The sequence below is a fragment of the Acomys russatus genome, chromosome 2, assembly GCF_903995435.1.
Source record: "Acomys russatus chromosome 2, mAcoRus1.1, whole genome shotgun sequence".
NCBI lineage: Eukaryota > Metazoa > Chordata > Mammalia > Rodentia > Muridae > Acomys > Acomys russatus.
Window position 1 is genome coordinate 92,768,512 of NC_067138.1, and position 26,010 is coordinate 92,794,521.

The window sequence follows — 26,010 nt, forward strand, 5'->3', positions numbered from 1 at the left end:
GGGTCTCACTATGTAGCCCTGGCTGTCTTAGAACTCACTGTGTAGACTAGGCCGGCCTCAAGCACACAGAGATTCATCGGCCTCCCAGGTACTGGCACTAAAGGCATAAACCACTATGGCCAGCTTGTTTTGTTTCTTGAGACAGGACAGTGTCTTATTCCACAAGGGTGGCCTTGTACTGGTGATGATCCTCTTGCCGTGGCTTCCTCAGTGCTGGCATTGCAGGGGCGTGCCATTATTCCTGACTGATTTTTGGCAATAGAATTTCAGGTGTTCTGTGATAATGCACCTAGGCACCTGTTTTTCCCTCCCTCCTGTGCCGTCCTTTCCTACCCCCACCCCCTTTTTTTTTTTTTTTTTTTTTTGGAGGCAGGGGGAGTTCATATCCCAAGCTGATCTAAAACTCATGTGGCCAGGGATGACTTTTTAAACTCCTAATCCTGTTTCCACCTCCAAGTGTCAGATGTGATAGAAGTAATTATGTCCCACCACTCCTAGTTAGTTCTGTTTCTTAGTTTTTGTCTTATTGTTTATGTGTGTATGTGTGTGAGCATGTATGTGCCACAGCAAGTGTGTGGAGGTCAAAGGGCAACTTCACGATGTTCCGTTAGGTGATTTACCTGAGTTTGGGAATAGAATGCAGGTCTCCAGTATTGCTGGACTGTCTTGACTCACCAGCTCCCAATAATAACATGGAGTCTTTATTATTTATGAAAGCTTAGGCCTTATAGTTTAGGCTAGTTCCCAACTAGCTGGTATAACTTAATTAACCCTGTCTATACTAGTTCATGTTTATTTTGCCACATGGCCCAGTACCTCTGACTTCCTCTGTGTCTGGCTTGTGAATACGGTCCTGATTCTCTCCCAGAATTCCTATCTCTGTCCGGAAGTTGAGCCTTTCCTCTCCTGCCTAGCTATAGGCCATCAGTTCTTTATTAAACCAATCAGAAGGCGATGGAAAAGAATGTTTACAAAGCATTGAGACAGGTGATGCTTCATAAAAATAACACTACCAAAGTCCAGCCTGCACTCCGATCTCTGCCCAGCCCCGTACAGAAATCAGCATTTGAATAATACAAAGACAACCTTTACACAGTGCACAAGGAGGTCACCCCAAATCTTTCTATGAGTTTGTCGTTTGTGTGGGCATGTGCAACTTATGTTCTTATAAATGTGAACATACGGAGCTGAGCAGTTGTCTCAGTCCGTGATATTTGGCTCAGAGTCTGCCTTTGGGAAGTCTTACAGCTTTGTTGGGGTGGACTATTTGGCAAGGAGAGCTGTATAGCTATCCATGTCTGTAAACTGGCAGTGGGAAGGGAAACAGGGTTGAATGCAGTGTCCGACCTGGGATGTTTTGGGAGGGGGCAATTTTTCTGGCTTCTATATTGAAGTTTTGTATATATAAGGACAATCAACTTATTAAAACACATAAGAAAATAATATAGTACTTAGAAGAATTTGGGATAAATTGCTACCTGTAAAATGCCTAAAACAATGTCCAACAAATTCCAAGTTTTCAAAAAAAAAAAAAAAGTTAGCTTTTGTTACTGCTACTCAGTAAATATTGACTGGTACCATCTTCGTCCCATCTGAGGGTATATTTTCTGCTGCTTAATTAGGGTTTTGTTTTTCTGTTTTCAGTGGTTCATAACAATAAAGCAAAGGCTAGTTTTCTGTTTGGATCTGTATTTTCAGAATCAGAAAACAAAAGCTTGTATGTTTTTTTGTTTGATTTTTGTTTTTGTATTTTGAGACAAGGTTTCTCTGTGTAGCCTTGGCTATCCTGGGCTCAACTTTGTATAGACCAGGTTGGCCTCAAACTCAGAGAGATCCAGCTGCTTCTGCCTCTCCAAGCACTTGGTTCATAGGTATGTGCCACTGCGCCCAGGTTGTATACCTTTCTTAATTAATTATAAAATGTACCTGAGTGAGAAAAAGTAATTTGCCTTGATCTCTTGAAGGGAATGAAAAATACCAATTTTAGTGAAATATGTAGGCAGTTAATGATGCTGTAGACTTACTTTTATTAATCATTTATCTTTGCTTACCACTAGGAACATGTTTGACAGACTGAACCGTGATGCCTTTCATGTAGTTTCTTACTTTTTGTTTCAAACGCTGAATGAGTCTCGTGCCAAAGAAGTTTTCAGGTAAGAAAATGTATTTCTTTCTTTTTTTTTTTTTTTTTCTTTTAGTCATTCTCAGATTTGAAATAGTCTATTTCTCTATGTAAGCCTGAATTCCAGCTTTGGCCTTTAACTTGTTTCGAATGTGTAATAAAATTTTGGAATGAGCTTTAGCAATTGTTGTGCTTGCTGGGCACTGTGGTACATGCCTGTAATCCCAGTACTCGGGGAGGCAGAGGCAGGCAGATTGCTATGGGTTTGAGGCCAGCCTGGTCTGCAAGGTGAGCCCAGAACAGCCAATGCCACACAGAGAAACCCTGTCTGGAAAAAAAAACCAAAAGGGGTGACAAAAGAAATTGTAATGCTTAATCTTTATTATAGCTGGGTGAGGGCTTGGATGTATTTATGCCCTTATCTTAAAAATTGTATATTTTTATAAATATTGTAGATTTTGTTGATTTTTTTTTTTTTTTTTTTTTTTTTTAACTGTTGCTTTGGTTACACAGAGAAACTTAGAACCAGCTCTGTACAGCAGGCTGGCCTCAAACTCACAGAGACCTGGCTGTCCCTGCCTCCTGAGTGCTGGGATTAAAGGCGTGCGCCACCACTGCCTGACTTTAAATCTTAACTTGTTTCAGTGTTGGTGTTGGCCATTGGACTCAGGACTTGTACACTGTGCCACAGCTTCAACCCCATCTCTTTCTTTTTTGTTTTTGTTTGTTTTTTTCCTGAGACAGGGTGTGTGTGTGTGTGTGTGTGTGTGTGTGTGTGTGTGTGTGTGTGTGTGTGTGTGTGTGTCAGTGTGTGTAACCTGGCTGTCCTGGAACTTACTTTGTAGAGCAGGCTGGCCTCAAACTCACAGAGACCTGGCTGTCCCTGCCTCCTGAGTGCTGGGATTAAAGGCGTGCGCCACCATGCCCATTGTCCAGGTCTGTTTTCTGGTATGAGGATTAAGACAGGGTCTCGCTATGCCTGGCTAGGCCAGAGCTCCCTGTGTGTGATACGTGTACACAGGCTGTCCTTAACACACAGGGACCCCTGCTTCTGCCGCTAGTGCTGCTGTTAAAGGCCTGCTCCACCACGTCAGTTTCAAGGTATGTGAGTTAAAAATTAATAGATTGATAGACACTTACTTTTTCTCTATAAAGTTTTTCGTTTGGGGAACTAGAGACATGGTTGTGATTAGGATCACCGCCTGTGCTTCAAAGGACCTGGATGTGATTCCAGCATCTACATGTTGCCTTCAGCCATCTGTAACTTCAGTTCCAGGGGATCCAGCATCCTTGTCTGGTCTCTGAAGAGACTGGGCATGGAATGTGGTGCACAAATATGCATGCAGACAAAAGAACCACGTACATAAAATAAATTTTAAAACTTTTTTTGAGACCAGAGTCTCAATTATGTGGTTCTGGTTGGCCTGGAGCCTGGTACGTTGACCAGGTTGGCCTTCAAAATGTTTTAAATAAAAGAATAAATAAATAAATAGGAAGTAAGTAAGTGAGTTACGTGATGGAATGGTCTTCTCTCTGTTCTGTTGCTGTGAAGAGACCATGATCAAGGCAAGCTTTATAAGAGAAAGCATTTAATTGGGGGCTGGCTTACCTTTCAAAGGCTTAGTCCATTATTTTCACGGTGGCAAGTGTGGCAACAGGCATGACAGGCCTGGTGCTGGAGTATTGGGACGGTGGAAGACGAACTGGACCTGTCATGGACTTTTGAAACCTCAAAGCCCATTCCAAATGACAAACTTCTTCCAACAAGGCCCCCCTAATCTTTTGGTTTTGGTTTGGTTTGGTTTGGTTTTACTTTTTTTGAGACAGGATTTCTCTATGTAGTCCTGTTTGTCCTGGAACTAACTGTAAGAATTCAGGGATGTATCTGCCTGCCTCTGCCTTCCCAGTGCTGGGATTAAAGACCTATAACACCACCTGGCCAAATCTTTCTAATCTTATTAAAAAAGAGTTCCACTCCTTGGTGACTAAGCATTCAAGTATGAGCCTTCTGGGGCTGTTGTTATTCAAAGCACCACAAGGAGTTTTAAATAAAAATAGATTCTTCTGATTTTTTTTCCTAATTAAAAACATCATGGTTCATTCTGTGTTTTAGAAAATGTAAAGACAGAAGTAAGCATCATTCCTACGCCTACTAGCCCGAGGGCATAACTGTTTACATTCTGCCCGGCAGTCCTGTTCTTGTAAATTATTGTATTTTTTCCACTAGGGATTGAGTTAACAACCCTATGTTAGGCATGTACTGTACTACTGAGTTATAACTCTAGCCCAGTTTTTTTTCCTCCTGTGAATATAAATCCATGTTGTAAAAGTACAAACAACTTACGGCTGGAGAGATGGCTTAGGGGTTAAGAGCACTGTCTGCTTTTCCAAAAGTCCCAAGTTAAATTTCCAGAAGCAACATGATGGCTCACAGTAGTCTATAATCTGATCTGGGGCCCTCTTCTGGCCTGCAGGTGTTATATGCAGGCAGAACATTGTATGCATAGTTAATAAATAAATCTTTTTTAAAAAGAACAAACAATTTGATTGTACTTTTAAGAGACAGGGTCTCTCTGTAGCCCTGATTGGCCTGGAACTCTCAGAGATCCTCCTGCTCTCCCTCCCTCCCTCCCTCCTTCCCTCCCTCCCTCCCTCCACATGGGGTCAAAGCTTGGTTCTTTAAATAGGTACTCATGCCCCAATAAATAATTGGACAAAAAAAAAAAAAAAAGATTATTGAGGAAGTAATAGGTAAATTGTAAAGTTCCTTTTTTATTTTATTTTATTTTATTTTTCTGAAAATGAGCTTTATTTAAATAAGCGTTTAAATGCATTGCATAACATTAAAACTGGAAGACCATTTTGTTCCTTCACATGGCACTGGGCAGCTGCTGCTACCGAGTTGAAACCTCTGCAGCTAGTCACATGACTGATGGCGTCAGTTTGTTATTTGTTCCCTGTCATAAGTTTAAAATGATACCAGGCTGGCCTCACCCTTCAGCATCCCTTAGTTAGGTATATCTGGTTGGACCCTGGCAGATGTTCAAGACCTCTGGAAAGGTGGCCCTTTCTGAAACCTTCCTACCTGGTCAGATGCCGGGGGCTCTTTGTCACTGCAGGAGACTCCCTCTAGTGACATAGCTGGTGTGCTGTTACCCATCTTCTGGTTTACCTGGGCTGTTCAAGTGGTGACATTCTCCTAGGGCAAGGGCTCTCTAGAGGGACATCTGAGGAGCTTCTGGGCTCAGCTGAAACATTGTTACTGTTTCGTTTCAGGCTGGATACTGCCAGGGCTGACTGCTTGGCCTGTTTAAATGGGGGACTTGCAGACTAGACAGCATGGCTCATTTCAGTTTGGCTCTTTTCAGTTTATTGCATGAAGGAGTTACACTAGTCCAGGTTAAAAGTGGACCCCAAATGGTTACATTAGACAAGCTGTGAGGTTTTTAAACTTGTGACAAGTGACAAGGGACAGAAGAGAAAGTCTACTCATTGCAAGGCAATCCTCACTTAAGCTTCAGAGCCACAAGCACTTAAAACCCATGAACCTTGAGCTGGACGTCCTTAGCCCATCCCATCCCTGTCAGGTACTGGCATATGCTCTTGTGCTGCTCACCTGGAGCGGAGTTACTTCCCCATGTTCTGGATGCACCATTGCAGGCACAGTTCTTTTTTTTTTTTTTTTTTTTTCTCTCCCCCGTTTTTTTCTTTGGCTTTGGTTTTTTGAGACAGGGTTTCTCTGGGTAGCCTTGGCTATCCTGGACTTGCTTTGTAGACCAGGCTGGCCTCGAACTCACAGCTGTCCACCTGCCTCTGCCTTCTGAGAGCTGGGATTAAAGGCATGGAGTTACCACACTTGATGGCAGATTTCTTAAACACCAGACCAGGCTGGCCTCAAACTCACAGTGATTTGCCTGCCTCTGCCTCCTGAGTGCTGAGATTAATGGCATGCGCCACCACGCCCTGCTAGCGGGGAGGTTCTGGATAGTGGACATAGGATACAGTTCTTTTCCTTGGTGGAAATGGCCTGCAGAAGGTGGATGTGGGAGAAGGCTTGCAGCGGGGATAGAGCGAGGGAAGTAAAGGGGGAGGCAGCTGAGTCCTTGGCGGCGGATCAGTAATGGGGCCTTTATTTTATTTTTTATAGGTAGGGTCTCACTATTATTCCTGGCTGGCCTGATATTCTATATAGATTTTGAAATCATACCCAGGCGGTGGTGGTGCACACCTTTAATCCCAGCACGTGGAAGGCAGAGGCAGGTGGATCTCTGTGAGTTACACGGAGAAACCCTGTCTCGAAAAAAAAAAAAAAAAAAAAAAGAGAGAAAGAAAGGAATCACAGAGATCTACATGCCTCTGCTTCCTCAGGATTAAAGGCTTATACCAAGACTACCTTATTTTCTGGTAAATCTCTATGATATATAAATATTTGTAATAAACTGAATTCAGCTTATAAATATTGACCAATGAAAAATAACTATCTTCTCACAGATTGATGTTTTTAGCTGAGTCTAGGAACAGTAGTTTAATTTGTTTTGCTTTAATATTTATACTGTGGGGAATAAATTTAATGCTTTCAAATTTGGCTGAGTTTGTATTTTGGAAGGTGTGGTGGCTTGAGTAGATATGGTCCCCATAGATTCATGTGTTTGAATGCTTGGCCATAGGGAGTGGCACTGTTAGGAGGCGTGGCCTTGTTAGAGGAGGTGTGTCACTGTGGAGGCGGGGCTTTGAGGTCTTAAATACTCAAGCTATACCTAGTGTGACACACGCAGTCCCCTTCTGCTGCCTTTAGATCAAGAAGTAGGGTTCTTGGCTCCTCCAGCCCCATGAGTGCCTAGGCACTGCCATGCTTCCCGCCATGAGAGTAGTGGACCGACTCTCTGGAACTGTAAGCCAGCCCCAATTCAATGTGCTCCTTCATAGGAGTTGCCTTGTTCATTGTGTCTCTTCACAGCGATAAACTCCGAACTAAGACAGAAGTGTTCATTAGTCTACTGCTCTTATGTTTTTAAGAGATTGCTGGCCTCCATTTGACCAAAAACATGACGTGGAATTCCGGAAACATTGCTGCGAATGGTTAAAAGAGATTTCTGTAAGTATTTCCTTTGTAAAATAGAAGATGCAGACTTGAAGAAGGTCCAGGCATGCCTGTAATCCGAGGGCCTAGGCAGGAGGATCCACACAAATTTAAGGCAAAGCTGCTCTTCATAGTGAGTTCCAGGCCAGTCAGGGTAACATAATGAGACTGTCTTACAAAAATAAACACAACAATAACAATAGCCCTTAATGCTGAAGATGTAGGTCAGTGGAAAGTCTCTGGTCTAGCATGTGTAAGCCTCATGTTCCAGCAGCGGCACCCTAACAGCACCATCTAACCAAACCAAACCAAGAACAACAAACTGCTAAACTACATTAATCCTTTTCGAAAAGTCACGTGTGTGTGTGTGTGTGTGTGTGTGTGTGTGTGTGTGTGTGTGTGTGTGTGTCTGTGTCTAGGCCAGAAGTTGATTTTGGATGTCTAATTTGATTCTACTAATTTCCTCCCCCTTCTCTCTCTTCCCCCCATCCCTTTCTCCCCCTCTGTTTCTGTCTTCTCCCTCTCCTTACCCTCTCCTCCTCCTCTTCTCCCTCTCTCCACCTCTCCTGTCATCTCTCCCCTCTCCTCCCATCCCCCCTCCCCTCTCCCCTCTATTCCCCCTCCCCCCTCCCCCCACCCCCCCTCCCCTCTCCCCTTCTCTCTTTTGAGACAGGGTTTCTCTGTGTAGTCCTGGCTGTCCTGGAACTGAGTCTGTAGACCAGGTTGGCTTCAAACTCAACATGGCACCACACTGCCTATCCAAAGCTGGTCTCCTGCTGAACTTGGATCCTGCCTGTTACTGCTTATCTAGCTAGCCAGCTTGCCACCAAAAATCTTGTTGCTGCCTCCCAGAGTGCGGGGGTATAGGCAGCTGCTATGTCTGTCTGTCTTCCCTTTGGATTCTGGGAATTTTAACCCTGGTCCTAATGCTTATGTGATAAGTACTTTATCTATTGAGCTGTCTTCCCAGCCCCCAGTGTGAAATCTTAAAAAGACCGGTTTCACTGTGTAGCTCTGGCTGGCCTGAGACTGATACATAGACAAGCTGGTCTTGAGCTCAGAGATCATTCTACCTGCCTCTGCCAGAGTGCTCAACTTAAAAACCTATGCCACCATCCACAGCCTGGAACAGCTTTATTTCTCTCTCTAGCACTGGGATTATAAGTGTGTAGCACTCTACCTAGCTTTATGTTTTCTATTTCCCATTCCTCTATGGAAATCTGATCTTGCCAAGCTACTGTACTGTGAAGGAGGAATGTTGGTTTACTGCCCTACAGTGAGCCGCTCGTGTGTGGTCTTTACTGCAGGATTATCAGGAACCTTACAACAAACGGAGTGATGGGGCTAGAGAGATGGCTCAGTGGTTTAGAGTACTGGGTAATCTTCAGAGGACCCAGGTTTGATTCCAGCACCCACGTACATGGCCCCTCACAAGCGCCAATTCCAGTCAGCTCCAGTTCTAGGGGAGCTGATGCCCTTTTCTGGCCATAGCTGTCATGCATGCATCTAGAACACAGGTATACACGCAGGCAAAGCACCCATACAAGTAAGCTAATAAAATAAATGATTAAACATGTGACAGATTCTGTTGGTTAAATCATTTGTCTTTTCTCCTAGGCTGAATGTGGAAGCAGTTTTCCTCAGGTTGTTGGCTCGCTGTTTCTTTTTCCTGGTGGACCTAAGTTTATTCATCTGATGTATCATTTGGCGAGATATGTTGCAATCAAATATATTAAAAAAAAATCTAACAGTAAGTTTACTTATTTACTTTGTTTTCTTAAATTGTTATTGTTCATGATTTTTAAAGAAACTTTAAATTTTGTGTGCCTTGGTGTTTTGCCTGGTTGTATGTCTGTGAGGGTGTCAGATCTTGAGTTACACACAGTTGTGAGCTACTACATGGTTTCTAGAAATTGAAGTCGGGTCCTCTGGAAGAGCATCTAGTGCTCTCACCCACCCGAGCCTTCTCTTGAGCCCTATTGTTTACAATATACGCACATTCAAATAATAAATAGGTCCAGGAATGATGATACATACCTATAATTTAAGACCTAGAAGGCTGAGGCAGGGAGACCTCCAGTTGAGAGCCAACTTGGGCTTCATAGTGAGTGTAGACCTCCTTGATGGTTCTATAGGAGACCAAGTCCGGTGTGGTGATGCATGCTTTTCATTCTAACTCTTGGGAGGCCGAGCCAGCCTGTAAGATGGTGTAAACTCCAGGATAGCTTGGGCTCACAGTGAGACTGTCTCAAAAATACTACCTAAACCAAATTTTAAAAATGACCAATGCTCATAAGTGAGACTGTAGCCCTGGTTTTGGATCATTTTTTCACTTGGAATAATTGGGTATCAGTTCATAGACTTTGTTTCTTTTTAGAACTGTATTTTATAGCTAGGCATGGTGGCAGATGCTTTTAATCCCAGCAGAGGCAGGTTGATCTCTGTGAGTTCAAGGCCAGCCTGGTCTACAAAACGAGTCCAGAACAGCCAGTGCTGTACAGAGAAACAAAGAAACAAACAAACATATAAAGAACTGCTTTCTATTATACTGAATAAATATCATAATTTATTTATTTAACCAGCATACAACTGAGATTTCCAATATCTAGGTGACTTCTGAATTCAGTGAACTATTTTCTTTCAAGCAGTTAGACATCGAGAGGTCTCTGTGCAGCATGCCAGGATGTGGGGACGTTGTTTTAAGTGCAATGTGGAGACCCCGACTGGGCGGAGAGAATATTGTTGATTATTGTTGATCTGTGGTTACAGTAGGATTTATAGATAAGAATCTAACATCTGATATGTTTGTATGGATTCTCTTCATTGGTCATCAGTAATAAAGTGAAGAGTTGCTTGGCACACCTTTTTCTTTTTCTTTTTTTCCCTCTGTCTTACTCGAAAAACAAGCTCATGGTGATGTTTTCTGTGGTTTTGTCTTCCGTATAGATTCTCTACATTTTGCAAAAACATTTAATGCAAAGCCACAAGATATGCACAAGTGCATTGCCAGATGCCATGTAGCTCGTGACAAATTCTTACAAATTTTGCAAAGAGAACATTATGTTACCCAAAAATACCAGGAAAATGCACAGTAAGTAATATCTTTTTTCTTTTTTTTTTTCTTTATTAATTAATTTATTCCAATTACAACTCAGTTGTTCTCCCATCACTTGTATCCACTCATGAGTAAGTAATATCTTAAAGTTAGAAAATTGTTTTCTTTCTTAATAAACTTCACTAATATTAAATAAGCCCAAAAATAATCTCTGCCTACTATAAATTCTTGGCAATTAATACTGTATTTTAATTATATACAATTTTATCCTATCTTTTGTTTTATGTGTATGGGTGCCTTGTCTGCACGTATGTCTGTGCACCACATGTACCTGGTGCCCACAGAGACCAGAGGAAGATGTTGATTCTCTTGGAAGAGGAGTTACAGTCCGTTGTGAGGCACCACATGGGTGCTGGGAATTCAGAGTCCGTGAAGGGCAGCAAGTGCTCTTAACTGCTTAACCATCTTTCTGGCTCTGGAGTTATAGTTTTGAATTCTAATTGTGCTGATTCTATTTTGAATTATTTTGTCTGGATATTCATTTTGCAATTTTTGTATTTAATGTTTATTTCATAGTTTGAGTAGATATTTTATATCTATTTAAACTATTTTTTATTTAGGGGTTCCTTAATGTCTCTACCTTCCTTCCAACCCCCTAACCCTGGGTAGGAGAGAAAGAAGGATAGAAGGGACAGGGATGTAAACCTCTTAGTTTTGGCTCGTTAGACCCATTGGGTTCTGTGGGAAAATTCCAGTCTCAGTTGTCAGGATATCCAGCAAAGCCAACAGTTTTCTTCTTTCTCTGTCCATATCCTCGAAGCATCCTTCCTTTCTCTCTGGGCTTTGATATTTTTTCCTCCCAGAGTCCTCAGAGTTAAATTAACTGCAGTTGACAAAGACCACACCCTTCTCTGAGCAGCAAGATGCTGTTATCAGCTGTGGACAAACTAAAAGCATCTCCATATCCCACACTTGGGATTAAAACAAAACCTGTTTACATAACATAACTGAATTTTAAAAGAAACCAGAACTTCCTCTTCAGGGCAGCCTTGAACTTGGGTTCCTCTTGTTTCTACATCCTAAGGGTTCAATTAGAGGCATGTTGCACTGTCCAGTAATAGTATTTTATATGTGTGTTTATCTAGTCAACAAATCTTTTTGGGTTTTGTCTGTGTGCACTGCTGTCACAGTAAGAAAGGAGACAGTCAAGACTGTTGAGGAACAGGTTGTGTCTGTACATGTGAGAGTACACCTGTATTGTGTATGTGCACTCCTCCTTGTGCCAGTGGAAGTCAGAGCACTATGGGAAGTTGATGCTCACTTGCCGTATGGTTATGGGTATTGAACTTGGGCTTGGCAGTGAGGGCTTTACCCCCATTGAAGCATCTTGCCAGTCCTTTTCATTTCTGCCGCTCCCTCCGCCCCCGGCAGGTTTTCTCTATGTTATCTTGACTGTCCTGGATTCACTTTGTAGACCAGGCTGGCCTCAAACTCACAGTGACCGACCTGCCTCTGCCTCCCAAGTGCCCCTTTCATTTTTTAGTATTAAAACATTACAGTAAGGATAAGAAAAGAGAAAATAAACAAATGGGCCATACCAGTTACTTATAATGGAAATGTTCTTTTCTGTTTTTTTTTTTTCCTATAGTCTGTCTGTTAAGCAAGTACAAAGTTTGAGATCAGAATGCATGGGCCTGCAAAACCAAATTAAAAGGCAAGTGACTTTTTAGAGCTGGTATTTACCTTACACAAAGGTTAGATCTTGAATTTTATAAGTGATGAGACTACTAAAAGTAGAAGTAGATAAATATGTCATTATTTAGTTGATGCTAGGACTAGAACATGTTTTTTGTCACTTTTTGTAAAGTTCTAAAAAGTTATCATTGCTTTGAGTTTGAGTTCTTTGCTTGTTTGTTTTTGAGACAGGGTCTCACTATGTATGTAGCCCTGGGTGGTCCGGGACTTTGTATAGGTCATGCTAACCTTGAAGTGCTAGAGATCTGCCTGCCTGTGCCTTGAGCATTAGGAGTAAAGGCCTGTGCCACCCCACTCAGTTGACAGCTTGAGTGTTATTATTTTCTAACTGAAATGTGTGTTTGTAGATTTGCAGACCAATTGTTTTTTTGCATATAAAATTACCATGTGAATTTTTAATGACTAATTCAATTGTCTAATTATTTCTTAGAATGGAGCCCTATGATTACCAGAGTAATATACAAGAGAAAATTCAAAAGGTGAGACACTTTCTTTTAATAGCAGAGTGTCTGTTTATTGTGCACATCGCACAATTAGTTAATTGTTAATTAATTAAGATGTTAATCAATCAATTAATTAAGGGTACTGATAGCAGTTTTCTAAATCAGTATATTTCAGAAACCTGACAGTGTAATAGTTCAAAGTATGAAGCAGCATCAGAGAACATATGTAACAGCTTTAGTTTTGTTTAAAAATTAATTTACATATATACATAGCCACACATGGGAGATAACAAAACATTAACAGGGCATTGATGGAAAGATTTTGTTTTGTTTTGTTTTGTTTATTTGTTTGTTTTTTGTATTTTCTAGCTTTTCTGTAATGAACCTGAGGGCAAAATATTACTTTAAACAACAAAGGAAAGAGCAGGAGCGATGACTCGTAAGATAATAACAGTGTTAAAAAATAAAATAGAAAAAAAATTATTTAAAAAATAATCCATTGCTTTTGAGGGAAGCTAAGTCCATAATGTTTACAGTCATTTCCCTTCACTCTAGAAGGAAGGATGTGGCTGTTTCTTATTCATTTATTTATTTATTTATATTCGATATTCTGGGGCATGTATGCCTGCACACCAGAAGAGGACACCAGATCTCATGTATAGATGGTTATGAGCCACCGAGTGGTTGCTGGGAATTGAACTCAGGAGGACCTTTGGGAGAACAGCCAGTGCTCTTAACCTCTGAGCCATCTCTCCAGCCCATGACTGTTTCATACTTGCTTTTCTGATTTTTTTTTTCCTGACAAAATCCTTCATTTGTCTTGTTTTTTGGAGTTTTGTATGTTTGTTTTAGTTTTTTGAGACAGGGTCAGGATACATAGTTGGATGTCTTGGAACTCACTGTATAGACCTGACTGCCTGGAACACAGAGAGATCTGTCTGCCTCTGCTTCCTGAGTGCTGGCCTTAAAGGCATGGAATACCACATCTAGTATTTGCTTTCATTTTTGTGCTTTTCATATATAACACAATTCTTGAATGGTAGTATAAAGATTTCTTAAGTTTGTTTGGAAATTATATAATCTGTATTTTTCCTAAGAATTCCTTAGTAGTTGGGTGGTGGTGGCACATGCCTTTAATCCCAGCACTTGTGAGGCAGAAGCTGGTGGATCTTTGTGAGTTTGAGGCCAGCCTGGTCTACAAAGTGAGTTCCAGGACAGCCAGGGCTATACATAGAAACCTTGTTTTGAGAAATAAACAAACAAATCTTTAGTTCAGTGTGGTGTAATAAGCCTTCAATCCTAGCAGTTGAGAGGTAGAGGCAGGCTGGTCTCTGAGTTGGAGCTTAGTGTGGTTCTAAGCCAGTTCTTTGGCAGCCAAGGTTACACAGTGAGGCCCTGTCTCAAGCCCCTTTCCCCTAAAAAGGAGTAAAAAAAATCAAGAAGAAAAAATTTCAAACCCATTTGGAGATAATATCTGTATTGTAAGCAGTTAGAATGTAGTTCCTTAATTTTCTCATCAGCTATATTTTATTCATTAATAGGGGTGAACCAATATTTATGTCAATGTTTGCTTGGTATACATATATGTAGATTTTTTATATTGTTTTCAAAGGTTCGAGCTTTGTGGACTTCAGTGAATGGGATACTAGTGTCTTTGGAAAAGGAGAGAGAAGTTGTTAGTTCAGTCTTCAGCATTGCTAACCAGTGTATTTTGGATGGAACTAATGTTGCTGTTAATATTCCAAGGCGCTTACTTGACAGACTTGAGCGGCAAATATGTCAGGTAAGCTTTGCTGTTAAGGAAACACTGTTAAACAGTGTCACTGCTTTTTACATTGTCATCTCAAGGACTTCCCACTGCGTCCAGAATTTGTGTCCTTCATTTCTAGTGTGCTCTCCATACAGGCATTCAAAGGTGTGTGCATTTGTTATCTCTTCTACCCTGTACACTTTTGTATAGTATAGGAAACTTAAGATTGTTTAGTATGAAGAAAGTACTGTATTGTTTCTTTACATTTTATTTGTGTGTGTGTGTGTGTGTGTATGCGCATGTGTATGTACATGTGTGTGAATGCACACCTACCATGGTGTGTATTTGGAGGTCAGAGAACACTTTATGGGAATCTAGTCTCTTTTTCATATATGTCCTGGGGCTGATCTTTGTGGCAAGTGTCTTTATCCACTCCCTAGCTCAACTCTCTTTGTATTAGTTTTGTTTTGTTTTAATAAATTTCGCCCTGCCTAAGCCTCCTGTGCTGGGATTGTAGGCTCCATCAAGCTTAGCTGTTGTGTATCTTTGTTGTTGTTGTTGCTGTTTTCTTAAGACAGGATCAACTATGTAGTTCTGGCGGGCCTGCAACTAGATTTATAGATCAGGCATGCCTCTGCCATCCAAGTGCCTCCTTTGCACTTGGCTTTCATAAAGTCTTTTTTCTTTTAAACTCATCTCTAGTTGTCTTTAAGCAGAATGTGACTATGTGACTTAGGCCCTCTGTTTTCATTCACAAGCTTTGCTGAGTTACTGTATAAGCCTTTGGAGGCGTTAGTTTCTCAGTACTGTACTTTGGGAACGAGCCCTGGGGGAGATGACTCCCAGACTGCTTCCTTTTGTCTCTCTCTCATCTCGGTGCGCCTAGGCTTTCCTTGTGAATGCTGTTCCTCCTTTAGCTCTGCTGTGGCAATACCTCAGTTTTCTCTTTCTTTTTTTCTAGTCCCCCTCCCCAACATCTAAATTCTAAGTGAAAGGTCAGGCTTTGCATTTTTATTGTTGGTTTGAGACAGGGTCTCTTCCATGTGGCCTTGCCTGTCCTGGAACTTGCTGTGTAGACCTCAGACGCACAGAGATCTGCCTGCCTTTGCTTCCCAAGTGCTGGGATTAAAGATACGCTAGCAGTGCCATGGCTTCAACAGCTTCCTTGGTGTCGATATTTTTATTTATTTATTTATTTATTTATTATTTTAAATATTTATTTATTTATTATGTATGCAGTGTTGTATCTGCATGTACCACTGCACACCTGAAGAGGGCATCAGACCTCATTCTAAATGGTTGTGAGCCACCATATGGTTGCTGAGAGTTGAACTCGGGACCTCTGAAAGAGCAGCTCGTGCTCTTGACCTCTAAACCATCTCCCCAGCCCCAATATTTTTATTTTTTCAAACAGGGTCTCGATGTGTGTTTCTGATCAGCCTGGAATTACCATTATTGACAAAGTTGCCCTTGAACTCACAGAGATTCATTTGCCTCTGCTTCCTTAGTGCTATGATTAAAGAAATGCACCACAGCATCTGGTCCCGCTATACAGTATCACTAAACTGATATTTCTAGTCTTTCATCTTCAACAAAGCACCATCTACCATCTATGTATTTCTGTCTTCATTTGGAATGTCTTAGTTGTATGGGTTACTTACTTTTTCTATAGCATGTACAGTTTATTTAATATTTACCACATACCAGGTATTGATTGTAGTATATAGAAGTTACATAGATAAATTATTTTGTGTAGAGATTTCACTTTAGGATACAATATATGTACATCAACTTTATAGTATATAGCAATCAACATGTATGAATTCAGATTCCTATAGGGTATAGGCAGGTATCAGGAAAGACATTTTGTAAAAGAATACAATAAGGCCAGAAGTCTGTGGAGAAAATCACGCCGCCATCATCATCATCATTATTAATTATTATTATTATTAAGATAGAGCCTCACTGTTAGTTCTGTAGCTCTGGCTGGCTTAGAAGTCACTATATAGATTATACTGGTCTTAAACTTACGAAGATCCAGCCTGCCTCTGTCTCCTGAGTGCTGGCATTAAAGGCGTGGACCACCATGCCAGGCCCTAACCCTTTCACCTTGTTTTTGAGACAGTGTCTCTCTCTGGGACCTGAGGGTAGCTGATTATGGTAGGAAGATCTGGGGATCTTCCTGTCTCTACTTGCCAGTGCTGGGATTACAGGTACATGTCACCAAACACACTTTTTCTGTGGGTAATAGGGGCTTCATGCTTGAATGACAGACACTTTATAAGGACTGAATTCTACCATCAGCCCCCCAAATTGTTCCTTTTTTGTTTCTTCCCTTCCTTTGTGTGTATATATTGCTCTTGGGTATGGGAGCACATGAAGGCCAGATGATAATTTCAGGTGCCTTTCTTTTATTTCAGGTGCTAATCCATTTCCCCCCTTTGGAGGCAGGGTCTCTGATTGGCCTTACCAAGTCAGCTAGGCTGGATAGCATTTGCAACTTCGCTTGACATAGTGAGTTCTAGCTCAGCTAAGCTACATAGTAAGAACCTGTCTCAAAGGAAAAAAAAATGTGATTTTTACCCCCAAATAAGCTCTTTCTATCTAAGCTTTTTTAAAAATTGATTTATTTTACTTTTATGTGAATGCTTGCCAGTGTGTGTGTTGTATGTGTGTGTGCCATATGTGTGCCTGGTGCCCGTAGCCGGAAGAGGGCTGCATTTGATATCCTGAACATAGAGTTCGAGAGAACTGTTAGCTGCCATGTGGTGTGGAAGTGAACCTAAGTCCTGCTGGGGCACAGAATGCTCTTCACTGCTGAGTCATCTCTTCAGCCCCTCTGTTTATTTTTTATATATATTTGTATTTCTTTTCTTCTAGATTTTAACCTGTTGTATAATATAAAAATGACGTGCAAGTTCTTTGACAGTTTCCATAAGATTGAAATTATTTACATAGTTTTGTTTTTGTGTGTTGATTCCCTCCTCCCCATTCTTCCTTAAGGTAATGTTATATAATAGTAAAAAACCATAATTATGTAACAATTTATTACCATAAGAACCTACCAATCTTTGCTTTTTTCCCCCTTCTGAATCTTTAGTTGCAGATAGGAAATGTTTATGAGGCTGGAAAATTGAACCTCTTAACAATTATTCAGTTGTTAAATGAAGTCTTGAAAGTAATGAAATCTGAACATTGTAAGGGGGACCAAGCAAGATTGACAATAGACCTTCACTACTTTGAAAAAGAAACCAAAATTCAGAGGGAAAGATTATCAGATATGAAGCATATGAGGTACACAGAAAGATCTTTTGTTATTTTACTATGGGGTGCATAGGGTGGTTTTCCCAGTAGAAGTTGTATATAATTCTTTAATTTTGGCAAATAAATTAACATACTGGTATTCAAGAGCCTTACGTAATAAATTCCCAGAGAGACATGGGAGGTAAAGGGACAAGTAATATTGTTTTCATCTTGTTTGGAATAAACTATTTGCCTTATGATAATTTTTTTTTGTTTTTGAGACATAGTCTTACTTTGTAGGCCTGGCTAGCTTGGAACTCACTATGTAGAACAGGCTGACCTTGAATTTATACACAGTAGTACATGCCTGGAATCCCAGGACTTGGGAGGCTGAGGGCAGAAGGATTGCGAGTTTGGGGCCAACCGACTCTTTACAGTAAGATCCCCTGACAACTGAACTAGAGAACAGTTTCTTCTCTTCTCTCCTCCCCTCTCCCGTCTCCTCTACCTCTCTCTCCCTCTCCTCTCTTCTCCTTTCCCCTCCCCTTCTCTCCTTTCCTCTCCCCTCCCCTTCCTTCCCCTCTCCTCCTTCTCTCTGCCCTCCTCCCTCTCCCCCTCCTCTCCTTTCCTCTCTGTTCTCTCCTCTCCCCTCCACTCCCCTCCCCTCCTTTCCTCTCTCCTCTCCTCTCCTCTTGTCTCCTCTCCTCTCTCTTCTGCTCTCCTCTTCCCTCCTCTCCTCTCTCTTCTGCTCTCCTCTTCCCTCCTCTCCTCTCCTCTCCTCTCTCCCTCCCCGCCTCCCCACCTCCCCTCCGTAAATTATAACCTAATGGAATCTCAGCACTCAAGGAAACAGGCAGTCAGATATCTATGAGTTTGAGGCCAGTCTGGGCTACAAAGCGAGGCCAGCCAGGACTTTGTTAAACAGATACTCTGTCTCAAAAAACCAAAATTAATTAATTAAGAAAAAGACCTTTTAAAAAAGGTTGTTTTTGTAATAAGTGGAGTGTAGATGTATGATTGCCTTTTTGTTTTAAATGGGGAAAAGTACATTTTAAGTTCAGAAGACTCAACTTGGTGAGAGTTAAATTTATATGTAGTTTAATGGTTAATCTTTGTTTTATATCCTTTTCTGCCCTAGTACTATTGTCTTAAATTGTGCTATATTTTTATTTGTCCTTCAAATACAGTTATTTCTTATTATCATAGGCATAAAATAAAAGAGAACATCACTACAATAAGACATTCTATTGTTGAAAAGGAAGACAGATGGCATAAGAAGTGGGAAGGATTTCTTGGTCTGTCTCCTTCCCGTCTCATGAGAGGCGGGGCTTCAGTAAGTAATTTGGGTTGTGTTTTGGAGAAGAGTTTTGGCAATTCTCTTTAAGTTTCAACAGTCTTTTAACTTCTAATGTATTTGTGTTTACATTGAAGTCTAAGGTGTGTTTTTTAAATAAATGTTTGTATATTGTTGTGTGTATGATGGGGTAGGACAGCACTTATGTACCATGGTGCACATGGACAGGGCACAGGATGATTTTACAAGTTAGTTCTTCCCATCCGCTTTAACCTGTTGTGTTCGTGAAATTGAACTCAAGCCCTGAGTCTTGGCAGGCAGGTGTTTTTATCTGCTCAACCGTCTCATCAGCCCAAGTAATTTTTTTGTTTTGAGACAGTTTCTTGTACCCTGGGTTGGCCTTAGGCTTGGTGTGAGGCTCATGATGAACATGAACTGCTGACCTTCCTGCATCTGCTCAAGCCCTCACCACCGTGCTTGGCCCGGTGGCTTTTCAGAGACAGGCAGCTGCTGGGTAGATGTGTGGGGCTGATCTGGAACGCATGTACCAGGACACTAGGAGCATAGGTCTGTGCTACTGTGCAGTTCAAATGCTTTGATTTCTGTAATTTTTCTAAGTACCTAATAGTTTTACATCTAGCTACTGTCACTTATAGTTACTTGTTTTAAATTTAGAGGCTAAAAAGAATAATATTATGTAAAATTGAAGCTTATACAAATACTGTACTCTTTGATTTAAAAAAAAAAGTGTTGCAGCTGGGTACGGCGGCACAAACACTCAGGGAGGTAGAGGCAAGTGGATCTCTGTGAGTTCGAGATCAGCCCAGTCTATAAAGTGAATCCAAGACAGCCGTGGTTACACAGAGAAACCCTGTCTTGAAAAACAAACAAAAAAGGAAGAAGAAAAAAGTGTTTACAGGGGCTGGAGAGATGGCTTATCAGTTATGCCAACTGATTGCTCTTCCATAGAACCCGGGTATGATTCCTAGCATCCATATGGTGTCTTTTAACTAGCTAAAATGCTAACCTTACGGTATCTGATGCCCTCTTCTGGCTTTTGTGGGCACCAGGCACACACATAGTCCACACACATATATTCAGGCAAAACATTCATACACATGCAAATACAAAAAGAAAATAGTCACAGTGCTTGGTAATTTATTGTTAGGGAAAAATACATTTGTAGATGAACTTAGCTTTGTTATTGTGCTTGTTTGTGTGTTTACTTTAATATTGTGAATTCTGTGTTTTAAGGCTGTGGATCTTTTGCCTCCCATGTCTCCCCTGTCGTTTGATCCTGTGTCAGAGGAAGTATATGCCAAGAGTATACTTTTTAAGTACCCTGCTTCACTTCCAGGTTGGTAAGCTCTCCTCACTGTCCCCCCCTTTTTTATTTTTTAAATTATGTTTCTTTTTAAAACATATACATTTATATTATTACATATGAATAAAATTAACTACATACAGCAGTAAGAACCATGAGACAATCAGGAATTATATAATTGTTACATTCATAGTGATTTGGCTATTTGTATTTGGCAAACTTGAAGTAAACATCTTTCCCATCTTGTTGGATCTAAATTTCTGGATGAAAATCAAATCTATAATATCTTATCTCTATTAACTTAAGACATCTATCTTGATCTAAAAACATCTTAACCCCTAACCAGCTTAGTTGTAAGACTAAACTATCCCACTCCCTCTAAAGACAGTGTGTCATTGTGCAGCACTGCCTGACTTGGAACTCACCATGTAGACTAGGCTGGCATGGAACGTGGACTTGTTCTCCTGCCTCTGCCTCCTGAACACTGGAGTTCAGGTGTGCACTACTGCACTTGGCTCACTTCTCACTGTTTATAATAATAAAGGTTTTTTTTTTTATTATTTTTACATTTATGTCCATGCATATTTATGTATATGTGCATGTACACACTATAGTGCATGTGTCAAGGTTACAGGACAACCTGGCTCTCTCTTTTTCCCAAGTGGTACCCGAGGATCAAACTCAGGTAATCAGACTTGATGGCAAGTGCCTTTACCCAATAACTGCTCTCCAGTTTTTACTGTGAAATGTGTATTGCATAAAATGTCTGTTTTGTTGACAAAAAATGTCATGAAAAAAAGAATGAAGTTCTATCATTTGTAAAACATGAATGCTTCCGCCTATCTGAGGGCGGGGATTAAAGATGCGAGCCACCGAGCCTGGTGTTTGCTCGGTATTGAACAATAATTGACCTGGATTTAGAATTCTACGTTGACCAATCTTTAGGACTTCAATGGTAAAGTCCGGTTCTCTGTTTTCTGTTTGTCTCATTGTCTTTTGTTTTGCTTCGTTTTTGAGACAAGGTTTCTCTGGGTAGCCTTGCCTGTTCTGGACTTGATTTGTAGACCAAGCTGTCCTCGAACTCAGAGATCTGCCTGCCTATGCCTCCCTGAGTGCTGGGATTACAGGTGTGTGCCACCGCACCTGGCCAGTAGGTTGTAATTGATGATTGCTTAGAAGATTTTTATATTAGCCGGGCGGTGATGGGTGCATGCCTTTAATCCCAGCACTCGGGAGGCAGAGGCAGGTGGATCCCTGTGAGTTCGAAGCCAGCCTGGTCTACAGTGCAAGTCCAGGACAGCCAAGGCTGCACAGAGAAACCCTGTCTCGAAAAAATGAAAGGAAAAAAAAAAAAGGATTTTTATATCATGCAGGTTTATTAGGGCATTCTTAAATGTAGATTTATTTTTGTCTATTGGGTTGTGTATATATGTTTTCTAGGAGCTCATTATTTTCTAAGTATGAGAATTTGTTGTCCTGTGTCTTCTCTAACATTGCCTGTCTTTCACTTTTAATAAGATTTTATGTGCCATCTCCAGCTTTCTTCCGTAACTCCTATTAGGATTCTTGTGACACATCTTGTTTTAGGTAGTGTGTAACTTGTACGCCCGGCCAGCCTCAAACTTAAGACTCTGTTGCTGTCAGTCTCAGAAGTGCTAAAGTGCTGACATTACAGGTGATGTGTCTTTCATCTCTATTAAGTCGTTAAGTTCTCATTTGTAGATACAGATTCTTAAAGTGTTGAGCTTGTTAATGGCTGTTTTCCTTAGATAGTTTTCATGTTTTAGGTTTAATCTGTCTTTTAGCACTTAGTCTTCATTATTGCTTCACTTTGAGAAAGCCCTATTTATTCGCTGTCTCTTTCTACCTTTTTTTCCTCTTAGTTTTTATTAATTCAGTGTGTGCATGTGTGTTTATGGAGAACTTACAGGAGTTGGTTCTGTGCCGTCAAGTGTGGCCTGGAGTTGGCGATGGAACTGAGGTCTTTAGTCAGCAAATGTTTCCTGCTGAGCCATCTTGTCAACCCAGTCTTAGTCTTGTGTAACTCAGACTGGAGTTGAGCTGCTAATCATCCTGCTACCTTCTCCTAACTGCTTAGATTACAGGCATGGATCTCATAGAATGCGAGAAATGGAGCCCAGGGCTTTGTGTGTTGTGGGCAGTCACTACCAACTGAGGCATGCCCCAAACTGGAAGTCTTATTTACGTCTTTTTCAGAAACTCCCTCTTTTCATAGTCCAATTTTCTTGTATTTTGGCTCTTTACTTTTTGCTCATACCTTATAATTACACCTTTTTTTTTTTTTTTTTTTTTCTGTTGTTTTTGTGTCTTAGGTATTGTTAATCCTGTTTTCTTGATGGTTTGCATGGTTGTTTTGCTTCTCATTGAAATACTTGGTTTAGTTTCACTTTTAGTGTCTCTCCACATACATGGAAGAGTGAACTGGGCTGGCCTAGAACTCACTATGTGACATAAGCTAATCTTGAGCTCAGCGCTCTCTCACACTTTCTCTCTCTCTCTCTCTCTCTCTCTCTCTCTCTCTCTCTCTCCCTCCCTACCTCTCTCTCCCTCTCCTCTCTCTCTTCCTCCTCTCTCTCTCTCTCTCTCTCTCTCTCTCTCTCTTTCTCTCTCTCTCTCTCTCTGTTTTTTTAATAATTTGTTTTTTCAAGACAGGGTTTCTCTGTGTAGCACTGGCTACCTGGACTCACTCTGAGGACCAGGCTGGCCTCAAACTCATAGAGATTATCCACCTGCTCTGCCTCCCGAATGCTGATTTGTTTTTATTATTTTTAAAAAAGATTTATTTATTTTTATTTTATGTGCATTGGTGTTTTACCTGCATGTACCTCTGTGAGGATGTCAGGTCCCCTGGAACTGGAGTTGTAAACAGTTATGAACTGCCATATGGGTGCTTGGAATTGAAGCCAGGTCTTAAGCACTGAGCATCTCTCTAGCCCGATTTATTTTTATTTAATTAGCATTGGTATTTATGTCTGTGTGATGGTGTTAGATCCCCTAGAACTGGAGTGACAGTTATGAGCTGAGCTGCCATGTGAGTGCTGGGAATTAAACCTAGGTCAGAGCTATCTTTCTAGCCTCTGAACTCTGCTTTCTATGTGCTGGGATTATGGGTATGAGCCTTTTTTGTTTTGTTTGTTTGTTTGTTTTTGAGACAGGGTTTCTCTGTAGCTTTGGCTGTCCTGAATTTGCATCATAGACCAGGCTTGCCTTGAACTCACAGAGATCCGCCTTCCTCTGCCTCCCTGAGTGCTGCTGCTTATAAACTTTTTTATATTCCAGACAGACAAATTTCAGCTCTGCCTACCAGTGCAGGTGATATTTATAGTTTTGTGTAGTAATTTGTTTTTATGGTGTTCTACTAATTTTGTGATATTTGTGTTTATTCTCATTTGGAGAATGTTTTGTGATTCCATAATAATAAGTACAGAAGGTTTTGGAAAAGTTGAGATGGAGTTCGGCAGTGGTAGCACGTGTCTTTAATCTAGGCATTCAGAAGGCAGAGGCAGATTCCCGAGGCCAGCCTGGTCTACAGAGCGAGTGCCAGGACACCCAAGGTCACACAGAGAAATCCTGTCTTGGAAAACAAAAGTGAACCAGATGTCGTGCAGGCCTGTAATCCCAACACTCAGGAGGCAGAGGCAGGCGGATCTCTGTGAGTTTGAGGCCATCCTGGTCTACAAAGCAAGTCAAGGAAAGCTAAGGCTGTCTTAAAACCCTGTTGCAAAACAAAAAAAACAAAAAACAAAACCCAACAACAAACAAAAAATGCCTGCATTGGCAGCTGCTCATACTGTTGTAACGGGCAAGTATCTTTGCATAGCAGCTGCTTTTTAAAAATTCGTCCTTTAATTATGATACATTTTGAAGGGCTCACAAGAGATGAAAAATGAACCAATAATTATTTACATAAGTGGAACTCCTGCCTTTTTTCTTTGTTCGTTTTTTTACTTAAATAATTTATTCAGATTACATCTTGATTGTTGTCCCCTCACTTGTATCTTCCTGTTTCCCGCTCCCTCCCTCTTTCACCCTATTCCCCTTCCCTAGGCCTGTGACAGAAAGGGACCTCCCTTACCATATGATCAAGGCTTATCAGGTCTCATCTGGGTAGCCTGCTTCCCTTCCTCTGAGTGCCACCAGGCCTCCCCACCAAGGGGAAGTGGTCAAATAGGGGCACCAGAGTTCATGTCAGAGTCATCCCCACTCTCCACACAACTGTGGAGAATGCATTGTCCATAGGCTAGATCTGAAGAGGGGGTCTGGGTTTACTACATGCATTGTCTTTGGTTGGTCCGGTAGTTTGTGTATGCTCTCCTGGGCCCAGATCTGCCAGCCTTGATAGTCTTCACTCAACATCCTTAGTCATCAGAGAAATGCAAATCAAAACCACTCTGAGATTCCATCTTTTTTTTTTTTTTTTAAGATTTATTTATTATGTATACAGTATGCATCAGATCACATTATAGATGGTTGTGAGCCACCATGTGGCTGCTGGGAATTGAATTCAGGACCTCTGGAAGAACAGTCAGTGCTCTTAACCGCTGAGCCATCTCTCCAGGCCCCCCTGAGATTCCATCTTACCCCCATTAGAATGGCTAATATCAAAAACTCAAGTGACGGGGCTGGAGATGGCTCAGTGGTTAAGAGCATTGTCTGCTATTCCAAAGGACCCGGGTTCAATTCCCAGCACCCACATGGCAGCTCACAACTGTCTATAATTCCAGGTCCAGGGATTCTGAAACTCTCATACCAATGCACATGAAATAAAAACAAAAACAAAGAAACAAAAACTCAAGTGACAGCACATGCTGGCGAGGATGTGGAGAAAGGGGAATGCTTCCTCATTGCTGGTGGGAGTGCAAACTGTACAACCATGGTGTAAATGAATCTGGTGTTTTCTCAGAAAATTGAGAATAGGGATACCTCAAGGTACAGCCTTGAAATATGCATTGGCTTCTTATGTAGTGACACCTTAGCTAACTGTATGGGAATACTCTTAGGTATTAATGTGTCCTTTTTGCCTTTGCTCACTTAATTGTTAGCACATAGCTGTTTGATAGGATGGTGAAAATGTATAGGCTGATGTCATGAGTGTATTTAAGTATGCTAAGTACCTTTTGTCTTTGCTTGTTTATATTGTTAGCATATGATTTTTATACTTAAGAAATGAAACATGGTTATGTAACACCGAATTTGATGCTGATGACCAAATTGGAAGCCATGCACATATATCTCCCTCACTCTTTTTGGGTCTCTGTGGCCCAGACTGTCCTCAAACTCTCAGTATAGCAGAGGTTTGTCTTGAATTCCTGCCTTTACCTTTCAAGTGCTGGGCTTGTCAAAGTACAGCATTATGCATGGCTACAGTCGGTCTTTTTATAAAAGCCTGCTATCACGTAATCTGTTACTCTTATTGCTTCATCTTAGCAATTTGCTGGTTACTTTTCCCCCAAATATTATTTCATGTGTGCATGTTCACTCCAAAATGCATGTGGGGGTTAGTCTTCTCCCCCATGTGGGATTAGGGGAGCTAATCGGACTGTCAGGATTGGAGGCGCGCACTCTTACCTGCTGAACCAACTATCTCACTAGCTCTAGATAGATTAAAAAAACCAAAAACCTCTCTGTGTGACCCCTGTGCCGGTGTTGGGGAGGGTCTCCTCTGCTGCTCTTCTGCAAGTTTGCAAGGCCAGCTACCCTGCAGTCCTTTAGTTTCTCTGTCTCTGTCCCCCACTTCCTCTAGGGGTTCTGAATGTATAGGTGCATGCACTACATTTGGGCATTGACCTTGCGTCATCAGCTCTGTGTGGCAGGCTGTTTTAGTCGCTGAGCCATCCCCTTGGCTCACTACTCGTGTTTATATTGCCTGTCTGATTTCTACTGAGAAGCTGTTCTAAACAGTTGGCTGTGAAGCTCGGTGAGA

The 26,010-nt window shown here is 41.2% G+C and overlaps 1 protein-coding gene across 1 annotated transcript in view; it reads left to right on the forward strand.

Moving 5' to 3' along the window:
* Positions 1-26,010, forward strand: part of Haus6 (HAUS augmin like complex subunit 6) — a 43,463-nt gene that overhangs the window by 2,649 nt on the left and 14,804 nt on the right. Inside the window, exons 2-11 of the mRNA XM_051164010.1 lie at positions 2,058-2,153; positions 7,139-7,217; positions 8,820-8,952; positions 10,149-10,293; positions 11,906-11,971; positions 12,443-12,491; positions 14,068-14,238; positions 17,306-17,499; positions 18,655-18,781; positions 19,997-20,099. Of these exons, the coding sequence (XP_051019967.1) occupies positions 2,058-2,153; positions 7,139-7,217; positions 8,820-8,952; positions 10,149-10,293; positions 11,906-11,971; positions 12,443-12,491; positions 14,068-14,238; positions 17,306-17,499; positions 18,655-18,781; positions 19,997-20,099 (1,163 nt within the window). The remainder of the gene's footprint in view (positions 1-2,057; positions 2,154-7,138; positions 7,218-8,819; positions 8,953-10,148; positions 10,294-11,905; positions 11,972-12,442; positions 12,492-14,067; positions 14,239-17,305; positions 17,500-18,654; positions 18,782-19,996; positions 20,100-26,010) is intronic.